This window comes from Halyomorpha halys, unplaced genomic scaffold (genome assembly GCF_000696795.3).
Source record: "Halyomorpha halys isolate HHAL.00 unplaced genomic scaffold, Hhal_1.1 Scaffold506.1, whole genome shotgun sequence".
In the NCBI taxonomy this organism is placed as follows: Eukaryota; Metazoa; Arthropoda; class Insecta; order Hemiptera; family Pentatomidae; genus Halyomorpha; species Halyomorpha halys.
The window spans coordinates 138710-151946 of record NW_027108424.1 but is presented as its reverse complement, the minus strand read 5'-3'; the positions used below and the strand labels follow the sequence as shown (position 1 = coordinate 151946).

The window sequence follows — 13237 nt, the reverse complement described above, 5'->3', positions numbered from 1 at the left end:
AACTGGTGCCGAAACCCGGGAGCTTTAGATACCGGATTAATTTTTTATCTTTTAAGAAGAATTTTTGTTGTGGTTTTATCATCTTCAATTTTCATTCTCATTCAATTTTTTTGTAAATAATGGCTACTAATGGCAACGGGATCGTTAGACAAGCGGTTTTTAACCTGGAAGCTTTGAATCAAAATAGGATCCAGAACTTACCTCCCATGGTAATACCTCCAGGTGATACCTCCACCCCCGGAGCATGCCCCACTACCAGAAGAGTCTCTAGCGGGAGCCCTCGCTACAATACTTGAGTGGGTAAAAGTTCGCACAGCAACCGCCCAGGACTTGAGGAAGGCCATTTCAGACCTTGAACAGAGCACGACAGCTGATGGGGATGAAATACTGAATAATTACATTGCTCGAAAAAAGTTATGGGAAAAAGCACGCGGAAGAATCGAAAAGGAAAAAACCAAAAGGGTGGCGCAAGAAAATCTAAAGGTCACAGACAGGATGGGAGATATCAAAATTGTTCGTAAACTGGCGGGGGGAGTTACAGTCAGCTGGTACTTCGATGTCAGCTGACTGAGGAGATCAGCTGATCATGTGTATATATAAAGATGTGCTGAACCCAATAAAGCCATTTAAAATAACATTTTGATGTATTAGAAAACAGTCAATGTAATATTTGTTGTAATGTTTCATTTTTATATTAAAAAAATTTAACTATCCTGAGTGTTGTGTCTTTGGTCACTATGGTTTCGCAGTATTTACTTGGTTGATATGGAAACATTAGATAATTAACACATCTGACTACAAGTTTTAATTATTTAATTTTATTACATAATTAAATTGAGGATATTGAGGAGGTGGATATGAATGAGGGGTGAAAGTGGTGGAGGGATTGAGGCCTTAAAAGATGTTTTAGGGAGAGGATAAATGAGAGGAAGTGTGGGGTGGTTGATTTTGAACTCAAGTGTATGAACAAAATTCCTACTTGATGTCTTGGTTTTATAATAGGGGCAATGAAAAGAGTGAAGTTCACCTGGATTCCTATATCTTTTTTTTTTCAAAATATTTTTTAGCTTTTGCTTAAGATTTTAAAAATATATTCAGAATCTGTTCCCTTGGGATGTTTTTTGCTTCAATTATTGAGAACTTATTAATGGTTTGGATTGTCTTGATTTCATTTTGTAATTTAAAAATAGAGCAATTACGGTCCAGGGCAATATGCTTTCCAGAACAATTAATGCAACTAGGTGGCTTTTCGTAGATTGAGTTTTCTGTATCACAGGCCTGAACACTGAGGCTTTTTTACATTATTTTATTGGAAGTGAAAATCACAAACAATTATAACAGCTGTAAGGGTTGGGAATGTAATGATTGACCTTGACAGTCAAAAATCCAATTTAATTGTTTCGGGAGGCTTGGATGTTGCAAAAGATAATATATATGTGTGTGTGAGTGTATTTTTCATCTCGATTTATCTTTATTTTAATTCTAAAGACATCTGTAACGACATCTTTTATTTCCTCTATTGTGGCAAACTGTAGGTCAAAACACTTGAGCATGCCTTCAGAATAGTTCAGGGAGTGATGAGGGCTACTTTATACTTCAAACTGACCTGCAAAATTCTTCATCACCAATAATGATTCAGACTGGCTTGTGTTAGAAGTTTCAACTAATATATTCCCATCTCTTAGATTCCAAATATTATTGGCTTTACCGCCAATTGTGTTAGTAATGAATTTATTAATAATGAAAGGGAATATATTTTAAAAACTATTTTCATCTTTCCTTCTTGTAATTATGTAGCTGGGGATTATTTCACTATTTGAAGTATAAGATAGTCTAATATTATTGGGAAAAGGCTCCATTCTGTCTCTGTTCCTATGTTTTGAATTAGAACTGTTTGGGTCAGTTCCATTCAATTCAAAGTTTGAAATTAATTTTAATTAATAGATGAGAAAGAATAAACACACCGAAATTATATAGATATTTGAAAAAAAAAAAAAACATAAAATAAAATTTCAATATCTTTATAATAATATATAATCTGTATAATTATAGGGTTTGTCAATATTAAGTAATTTAGATAAAAATAAAAAATAGAAATCAATAAAACATTGTTTTGGTTTATCTGCCGGTAGCTTCTCTCTCTTCTAGGAACTGAATTTACACAGAACAATCGCACAATTGTTATCCGAGATTGAAGAAACAAATCGCGATTCACACACTTCGAAGTTTAGAAGAGAACTGGACACTATATTTCTTTTGCTTAATTATTTCTACTTATCTATATTACTTTATGGCTTTTATCTATTGTAACATATATCCCATTTTTTTTCTTGTCCATCATATCATATATATTATTTTCTTTCATTTCATTATGTTTTAAAAAATTGTTTTTATTATTTTTAGACATCAATTACATTTTTTATTATGTTTATTCTATTATTCATGATTTAAATTTTCTTCTGCACCTTTCATTATGTTTATTTCTACATTTACTTGAACACTGGCTTTTTAATTTTTTTTTTGTTATCATTTAGTTTGTATAATTTGTACCTTTACAATATTATATTTTATCTTCTATTTAGTATCAATTTACCAATATCTACCTAATTTATTGTTATATGCCTGAAATTCAGGTCGAAACATCGGCACAAATAAATAATTTTTGTTTATTTGTGTATATACACATACCCCGACTAGCTTCTCCTGTTATTATCTACAGTAAACTATTTACACCTTATTTCGGAGATTTACACATTGTTATACACTGATCACGGAATGAAAAAGGTACAAACTCTAATTAATTATGAGAGATAGTTGACCGTGGATGATAAATGAGGAGAAGGTGGTTGGGGGTATTACCTATGTATACATTTTATTTCCCGCTTCTCTCATCACTTCATTTTATTAATTCTATTTTGTAAAATTATTCATTGTATGTGTAAAATTATTCTGTTTATACTTTCTTTTTATATTTTTTTATACTTACTGTGGTTGTTATCTTGTTTTGTTTTTAGCCCTGAAGAAGGCTAGAAACTCTAGCCAAAACGTTGGCACATTAAAATAAGTTAATCGTACTTATTTGTGTTTTTCATTGACCGCACCCCCAACCATCTTCTCCTCATTTACAAACTCTAAATTCACATTTTATTTCAACTGAATACGCATAGTCACTAAATACATGTATTTTTAGATAAATTAATGTAATGTTGTAGTTGTCACAGTGCTTAGTAAACATTTATATTTTTAACTAAATTTAAACTCAACATATCCAGAAACAAAAAGTAACACGAATCTTACAATGTATATTACTTAACATATTCAGAAACAACAATCTTACTGGCTTTTATTACTATGGTTATGGTATTTAAATAAAGACTTTATAAAAATATAATATATAAACAAATATGGGATTTAGTACTTAATTTATTTTGTTTAATATTGTAGCAGAAATAATTAAATAGCAAATTTAATTTAACAAAAAAAAATCTTTTGGTAAGAACATTTTAGTATGCAAATTTTCTTCCTGAATATGCAATTTTTTTACTGCATATATTAACATTTCTAATATACTATTAATTTTCATTTATAATTGCAGATATTGCAAGAAGTAATAAAAAATTATTGCTAATTCAATTGTTTGATGAAATTATACAAGTGAATTTTTGATATCATGGACTGAATTTCTTTTAGTTTCAGTTTACTCTATCATACAGAAGCTAGTGTGAATTTTCTCCATTTTGGGTATTTTATGATTAATTCATTTTATTAGTTTTCCATTTTTAGCTTGATATTTCAAACTATTAAATCACATCATGATAAAATTGGTGTACGTTCACATTATATGAAATTTTGGGGTGTTGAAACAAAAAATTTGTTGCTGGTAAACCTTCTCATTAAACCAAGATGACGACTGTCGTTTAAGAACATTTTACAACCTATTCCTTTTTCTGTTTTCTTTTTACTGACATGGTTAAAATATTTTGTATTTATTAAAATAAAATAAAATATAAAGTTAGATAAAAATATAAATACATTAAAATTCAAAATGAAAATAATAAAATAAAATATTTCCTAACAGTTAATTCTCATTGTTAATCGGAGAGGTACATGGCAAAATTTCTTTGTCTTACATATTAGTGTTCTAAAACAATTTATTTTGTTTATATTTTATAATCCATTTTCATATAAATAAATAAATACAATATTAAATTCATTATATCAAACAAATGATTTGACATAAAAAGTAGAAAAGTAATTATATCTGGGCCTGACAGATCCACTCATTGTGTTGCGGGTTATTTTATAAATACTGTACTTAATGGTGAAAAAAAAAATATGCATGTGTGTTATTTTAACTTCCAGAAACTATGACCCAGTGGGGAAATAAAAATAAAATGGAGAAATAAAAAAAATGGGGAAAAATATGACCCAGTGGAAAATAAAAAAAGTTTGGGCCAAAAGTTTCTGTTGCACTTTTAGAAAAAATTCACAATAAAAGTCTTCTGAACATAAGAATGTTTTATAATAAACAATTTGATAGTTAAAATAAATCTTTAAAGCAATTTAAAATTTATATTATTTTCACTGTTGATGTCTAACAACTTCAAGAGCACCTAAATGATTTACATTTAAAATGCAACTAGTTCATTTCTTGAAGATTAATTAATTATATACATTACATAGAGCCTATTTATCTGGTTTAATAAAATAATTTTTCTTCAAGTAATTAACAAATAAAATAAAAATACTTAAGAATTCAAAAAACAATAAATTAAAATGTTATTTTGCTGTTAAAATGTAACTTTAAAAATTTTATGTTTAAGAAATAAATTTAAATCTTAATATATATTTCTTAGAAGTATATCTGCTTTAAAATGAAGCTGCAAAGTATATCAGGTCTAGGTATTCAGTCTTTCCTAAGAGTAAAAATAATTTTAATTTTCTGATATTTAAAATTTTTTAATATAACAATAGAACTGATTATTTATTATTGAATATTCTTTTAAATTCCTTTCAGAAATGGCGATCCTCAATGAAGTAACTATTGCAATAGCTGTTATTATTGTGTTCTTTTTACCACTTTTACCAAACAAAAAATTACGATACTACTCTTGTTCCGTTTGCTTTGGAATAGTTCTGAGTCTGATCGGCATGGCATTATTACCATTGGGTATTCTACGGCCAAGGAACATTCTCAATTTAAAGTGAGTCAGTAAGATTAATTTTATTTGTTATACGTAACCAAGTTAAGTTGATTAATTTGCATAACTTACATCCTTAATTATGTTAGTTCACAATATGAAAAATTTAAGTTCCATTTAAACAAGAGTTATACAATCAGGCACATTTTCTAACAATATTTTCAAAATCTTGAAATTAATATAACTAGTGACTACATTATCGTGAAGTAAAAAAACCATGGATATACTGTGAAAAACAATAATTACGCAGTAAACTGTAGCCACTGACTCAACCCACTGATCTGCAGGACCTGTAAGGTACCTCTGTTGGTGGAGTACATCCTACAGGGCCTGCAAGGTTCCTCTGACAGTGGAGTACATCCTGCAGGACCTGCAAAGTATTTCTGACAGTGGAATACATCCTGCAGGACCTGCAAGGTATTTCTGACAGTGGAGTACATCCTGCAGGACCTCTGTCGTGTTTCATAGTGAGGCTCTTAAGCATTGGGATTAGGCTGAATATCTCTCTAGGGGAAACCGAAACTGCAGTGGAAAATTTATTTAAGTTTTTAAAAAATCAAAAGCTATATCTCTAATTTTGAGGGCCCAAGATTGATGTAATTAATGTAATCTAACTTGCATGATGTTTTGTGTTCATAACTACTCAAATTGTTTATAAAAGCCTATATAGCATGCTTATGATAAAAATATTATAAGCATCTCCATAAAAATATAATGATATATCATTGAAATTCACATTCCTAAAATTATAGTAACACTATTTATAAATATAATTGAGAAAAAGGGGAAAACATTCGTAAAATATTACTGAAAGATCGCTGATTGACTGTGTGTATTATTAATAAATGGAATATGGTCTGGGTACGGTGAAAAAAAAACTCAAATAGTAATAACTGTTTTTATTTGAGCCAATGTTTTGCCTCATGTTGAAGGTCTTCGTCAGGGCTAAAAAAGATACAAACACTTAACACAAGTAAAAAGTACCCTTGTAATTTTCCATTTACTTTTTTACTTGTGTTAAATGCTTGTATCTTTTTTAGCCCTGATGAAGACCAGCAACATGAGGCGAAATGTTGGCTCAAATAAAAATAGTTATTACTATTTCAGTTTTTTTTTTTTACTGCACCCGGACTATATTCCATTTATTAGTAAAATATTACATTTATAATTCAAAAATCACCTATTATTAGTCATAACAATAATTATTCACAATAGACTAATTGTAAAAAATTCACTCTGTGAAATCATAAATCATTGTCAGATATTCATGTAAATTTAAAATTAATCTGCTATTAGGAATTTGATATAAATCTCACATTCAATATAACTGAACAGTATTAATCTATTACCTTCACTTACCTATATATGGAATATATAGTTAGGGGAAGAAATGTGCAAAATTTGAAATCTGAGTTATCGATGTAAATACACATTTTGAGGTCCCCTGAGTCCAAATAACAAATAGTCTGTTTGTTGGCATGTGTGTAATTTTTTTTCAAAATTCCCGGTTCCAATTTTATGTACACAGATTTTATTGCTGTATTTTTAGCTGGAACACAGTTGAATATCGATGTATGTACCTCAAGAAACATTAAAATAAGAATCTTTATAGCAACAGAAAAATAAAAATTAATCATTTGAAATTTTTTCCATCTTAGGATGGTAAGTGTATGAATTCTGTATGATGCACTACACTAGATTTACTGTGAAGTTAGTAGGTTAGTAGAAGATTGGACCTAAGATTTTAAATTCATTTTTTGTAGAATATATTTATAAAAGAGGACATGGAAAAAATACAATAAAATTAGCTAAATAAATTATGAAAACAAAAAGAAAAAAAATTTACAAAATCAATAAATGTTGGTCGACAGTCCCTAAGGTCAGAGGAAGATAGTTTGCTGTCACGATGTGTAGCTATAAACTGCAACTCCCAAACTGGTCCAAAGTTGATGGGCCCACATTTGTACTGGCTCATCAACAGTTGAAATGAACAAAAGCCAAGATGGCCAGACTGGCACTTATTGAGGACAGACAGGGTCTGGGTGTTGTATTGAATTATACGAACCGATTAATTTATAACAACTCATATTCCAGTCAAAGCACAGAAAAAGTCTGGTTCCGGACTGTAATGTCGATTAACACACTCAAAATCTCCCAACTATTACATCATAAACGCAGATAGGGCTGGTTAGAAACTATCATGGCCATGAATTAGCTCCAACTGATTTAAAAACTAAGATGGTCGGCCTGTTGCTAGGTAACGCCTTAGCGAGGGTTATCAACCCTTAGCAACTGTCTCTTTTACATAATTATAACACACTAATATAAACATATAAGCAGCGGTAGCAGCGTGGTAACGTGCCAGTCTACCAATCCATAGGTTGTCGGATCGAATCCCGGTCTCACTCGGGCTTTTTTCAAGCACAAAATCTTGCAAAACTCCCTGACAACATCCCCTCGGGCATTTGTGGGGCTCGTAGCCAATGGATGGCACTCACAAAAAATAGCCGTGGGAGTGTCGAACCCACCCTGCGAAAAAAAACACGTTAAGAAACGCGAGTTACATAACACAAAAATCAGTGAAGACTAAAAAGACTTTATTATAACATATTTACAAGAACTACATGTTACTGTTACTGTTACAGCGTGTCTCTCTTCTTCTTACTTCTAACTTAGCTATCTAGTCTAGGAAATATATATGAACACTTGAGAAGAGGGGGTAGGAAGAATAGTGAAATAGGAGAAGGGGTTTTGACCAATCGGATAATTTTAGGAGACTAGGGGGGGCCTAGAGAGCTTATGAAATTTAGAAGTAAATATCTGGGAGAGGGAAAAGGGGTGACTAGAAGCAGGATGTGAGGCTTCCAAGAAATTGGAAACTAACTTTCATTTGTTAAACATAAAATAGTAAGACTGATGCAAGTCCATTGTGAGATGACAGCATGTACCTGCCTCAGCCCTTGCTATTGATATAGGATACTAAGGGCTTGAAAGGGCTGTTAGAAGGGTCTCAAGAGCCTTCTGGGAACCTAGTTGTTTTTATTGTGTTTCTTTTCTATAAAATTGTAAGGAAATGTGAACATATGGAACCATACGTCTAAAGTGACTGAACCTATAGTTGGGCAAGGGGCAATTGTTTAAATTTATAATACCGGTTCCTTAACTCGCGTGATATTCCTAATATTCCTTATACTACGCTATACGCTATATTCCATTCCTAATACTGGGAATATTACATCCTAATATTGGGAAATATTAGGAATCGCGCGAGGACTTAGGCCTCCATGGTCTGTTGCCCATAGAATAATAATAATAATATAAACATATATTTTTTAAATCAAATAACTAAATTCTAATTAAAATGATATAAATAAAATTAAATGTAACTAAATTAAACGTTAATACTAACTAAATACTATTTACAAATTATTCAGAAAGTAATTAGAAAATATGGTGTTAACGAATGTGATTCCTAAGTTTTTTGCTGTTTAATACTTAATGGGTAGTATCGATATATCATAATATATGACTATGTATATATATATCGAAGTATGATAATGGATAGATAATAAGGAAGGGTTTTGAAACGATAACTATGGCAATGGTTTTTACAGGATTCTGGGTCAACTAATTTTCTAAAGCTCAGCGGTGGATTATAGCTCATTTACTACTTCCATACATAAATTATTATTTTATAATTAATCATATTGCAAAATTTAGTATAATAACTTCCTCGCTTAAAATGAAGAAAATAGTAATTTTAAATGTATATTGAACCATTAAGTAATTAAACATTGTGAAATTCTCTTCTTTTCCTAGTTCGCATACTGACATGACGCTCATGGACTAAGTTAAGAAAATATATTTAAAAAAAAAAACTATCCAAATCCCATTCTCAGAAACACCACCCCATGTTCTTCGCAATACCTTTCTCTTATACATATTGTAGAACTATTTTAAATGAGACAGGTGAAAGGGAATCGCTTTCTTTTAAACCCGACCGAATCTAAGACTTCATTGAACGTTAGTTTGTTTTTGTTTAGTGACGTTAAACTTCTTTAATCATCAACATTGTATACCTTATTTAACTTTGCTTATATTTGTTTAATTTTATTTATTTTTTAATTTGATTATTCATATCCTAATCAAAGACGACCATGGCAACATACTAGTGCTAGCGGAGGAAGTGCAAGAAAGGTGGCGGCAATATTTCAAGAGCTTATTGAATTCGAGAGAAGCAGAGAATTGTCTGGAAGACCGTGTACAATCACCAGTGGGTATTAATGATGAAGATTTGGAAGCCATTCCACCCGATGTAGAGGACATCGAAGACATCTTGTCTAAACTTAAAAATAATAAATCACCCGGTAATGATGGGCTCCCAGTAGAATTGTTCAACGCTGCATCGGGCGCGGCTGATCTAACAGGCACAGGGTTCGGTTTTCTGCTGTCGGCGCCGAGTGTGACCCCTACCTCCCAGTAGTTTCCTAACTTTGTGGGGTGGTTCCAACCCGCCCAGTCAGTTCATCTCCTGCCGTCAAGAAAGGGCGTCACGCGTGTTTTGATCTGACAGGCTCACCGCGCCCGATTACGTTACAAAACTAAGGTAAATATTTTTCACTTTAGATAGTAAATTCAAGCACTTCACTGTTTTCCGATACCTGTGTTAAGAGTCATTTTCGTCAGGTACCAATACCGTTTATGAATGGGGATCGTGTGCCTATCAGGCTCACCGCGCCTTTCTGGTGTGTCTTCAGGTTCATCGCCCCTCTTGATTTTTTTATGAATTCTTCTATCGTTATTTAAGTATTTCTTTGATAGGGATATTCTATAGGGAGACCACAATATTCCGGCCTGTTTGGTTTCAACGACGAAAAAGTGTTGGCAACCTACGTCACATGCAAGCATAATTGAGTACTCCTGGTTTCTTTTGTGCTCGGAACCAAAGCCATTGATAAAAGTACTGGAGAAAAAAAAAAACCTGAGGTCATAACGCATTATAATGCTCACAAATCTGGAGGAGACATTGCTAACCAAATATGTGCCACATAAAGCGTGCCGTGAAATATACATCGATCGCCAATGACTGTTTTCTATACTATGTTGAACCTGGGAGGGATCAATTTTTTGGTTATACACCTCGGGAATCAATTGGAATGAATTCCAAGAAGAGTTTTCTCCAAAGAATTGTCACATGAAAACTGCCTTCACACCTCCTTGAAAATTCGTCTTAAGATCCCTCCCGCCTGAGGAATCGTCCAAAATCAACTCCTCCCCACTTCCAAAAGCGGTCCAGATGTTGTGATTGCATGATGGAAACAGGAATACATCGGCTCACGAACTACTCCTATGTCAAATGCAACCAAGGAATGTGCCTCTCATGCGAAACCACTCTATGCAACATGCTTTTTAGTCTGTTCTTGCGATCCTTCATCGGCTTTGATGGACTATGACTCCGACTTATTTCTGTCCCCACACATTTCAACTTCATGTCTGACCCCTTATTGAATTTTGTTTCGAGAATAAAAGGTCCTAATTTCATTTATATTCATAACCATGATATGCGAATTCCGCATTTTGACTTTTTTTGGTTTCTGTATCTAAATTAATAATAAAAAATGTTTTTAATTTATTTTATATTTTTCCCTAATTGTCTACATCCTCAAGATGCTCGGTAATTTTTGGTTTAATTAAATAAGGCGATTTAGGGACTTTACGAATTTTTATGTATCGTGTGCCTGTCAGGCTAACCGCGCCCCGATTTTGAGAATCTTTGACCGCTGCCTACGAAAGTTTAAAGCAGGGCATCACGAAGTCACCAGGGAACTACAGGACCTGATAGCTCAGATATGGGAAGAGGAAACCATAACCAAGGAGTAGAATGATAGTGTAATAGTGCCTATGTACAAGACGAAAGGAGATTCAACGATTTGCAGCAACTATCGAGGGATTAGTTTGCTTAATACTGCATGTAAAAGTTTTTCCATATTGACTATCAAGGTGGGTTCTGGCCCAATAGTTCTACTTGTGATCAAATCTTCGAGAAGATGAAGGAATATCAGCAGACATCTTGGATGCTATACATAGATTTCCGGTGACCCAATAGCTCCTCTCCTGTTTAATATCGCTCAAGAAGTAATCACAAATAGAGCAGGAATAAATCAGAAAGGATCAGTATTCACAATGGGCCCCTATAATTTCGAAGTGATAAGAAGTTTTTCTTACCTTGGGTCTATTATCAATGAGAACCAGGCTGAAGAAGAAGAAGTTAAAAGCAAAAGGTTAGCCGTACCACCAAGTTCATCCTGTACAGTCGTCGCATACGGTGGAGAAACTTGGACCCTGAGGAATACAAGTATTAACCTGCTAGACAGGTTTGAAAGGGTAATTCTGAGGAGAATATTAGGGCCCGTATGCGAGAATGGTAATTGGTGAAGAAGGAAAAATGGTGAACTTTTTGGACAATATAAGGAATGTAGCATCTCCTCGTACATAAGGATACAGAGGCTTAAATGGCTTGGCTCATAAACTGTACCGTTACGTTCCGGATGGTGTGCGGCAACGTGGTAGGCCGAAGGGCCGATGGAAGGATGCTGTGAGGTGGGATCTGCGACAACTGAGGATCCCAGTTACCATTACAGAAGATAAAGATGGTTGGCGGCCATTGAGCAGGCCAAGGGCAGCTTCATGTGCCAGTAAAAGAAGACGAAGAATTTGATTATTTATTTATTATTATTATTTATTCATTTGTTTTTCTTTTCCGTTCAATGATATATTTTTGTCAGTAAATGTTTTGATTTTAAAAATTGAAACACTAATTCTTTTGTTTTATCATCGTCTCCGAGGGTTTTTGAAATATCTGGGTTTGATCCTAAGCTATTGAGGTGTGGTGAAATATGGGCATTGTTGGAAAATATGGCTTATTGTTGCAATACTTGCAGTCCGGAGGCGTTTATTTTGAAATAAGATAGCAGAGAGTGAGCCTCGTGTGACCTATTTTCAGCCTGATCAGTACAAGCTCTTCTCTACAGCATTTGCAGTTGGAGGTACTCCAGGGCTTGACGTCCTTTTTAGTAATTTTTAGTTTACTCCTTGGGCTTTCATTCTACAAATATTTCCATTTAAACTTGATTTCATTTTCCGGATGTTTGCTCATTTCTAATGGAGTTAAAATTGCTTTACCTCATCCCGGAAGCGCGTGAACAACTTGTTTTACAACCTTCCTTCCAAAACTTCATGTTATTGTTTACTTCCAAGTTTTGATAACAGTAGTATATTAAAACATGCCTAAAGTAAGTGAAAAGTACAAGTTGTGTGGAAGTTTGGCCACTGAGTGAGTGCCTTGTGAGGAAGTGAATCAAGATGAACTAATTGAGAACTGTCATTACATTATTATTATTGTCAGCCATTGCTTTAATAGTTTTTAAAACATCCGAAACAATACTAACACAATCAAAAACAAACTACGAGCAGGCAACCTAACTTAAAAACAAAAAAAATGGCGACGAGCTCAGCTGGTCTGTTGCGTGACGTCATTCTCCATTTAGCCGACCTATTAACAGACCCTCAACCATGTTATATGTTATACCCTTTAACATAGTGAAAGAAGGAAATATTTCTCTATTTAACATGTTACATTAAACATGTAACCCTAACGTGAGCTAACTTTTCGTCTCACGTGAAAGGGATTTATCAGGACTAAAAAAGATACAAACACTTAAATGAGATAAAAAAAATTAAGCAAAATATTTTGAAATTTTTTTTATATTTTTATTGATCACCACCCTGACTATCTTCCTATGGTGACAAGCTCAGCTGGTCTGTTGCGTGACGTCATTCTCCATTTAACAGACCTAGTAACAGACTCTCAACCATGTTATATGTTATATCGTTTTAACATGGTAAAAGAAGGAAATATTTCTGTATTTAACATGAGTTTTTCCATTTAAAACGCTTTAACATGTTAAACTAAAGCTCATGAATACCCCTACTAGTGAGAGAGAAATATTTTATTTATCTATGCTGCCTAAATACAT

The 13237-nt window shown here is 33.0% G+C and overlaps 1 protein-coding gene across 1 annotated transcript in view; it reads left to right on the top strand.

Moving 5' to 3' along the window:
- Window positions 1-3684: 3684 nt before the first annotated feature.
- The window catches only part of LOC106683711 (1-acyl-sn-glycerol-3-phosphate acyltransferase beta), a 48177-nt gene continuing 38624 nt past the window's right edge, over window positions 3685-13237 (top strand). Inside the window, exons 1-2 of the mRNA XM_014425357.2 lie at window positions 3685-3741; window positions 5018-5204. Coding sequence (XP_014280843.1) covers window positions 5020-5204 — 185 coding nt within the window. The 5' untranslated portion in view covers window positions 3685-3741; window positions 5018-5019. The remainder of the gene's footprint in view (window positions 3742-5017; window positions 5205-13237) is intronic.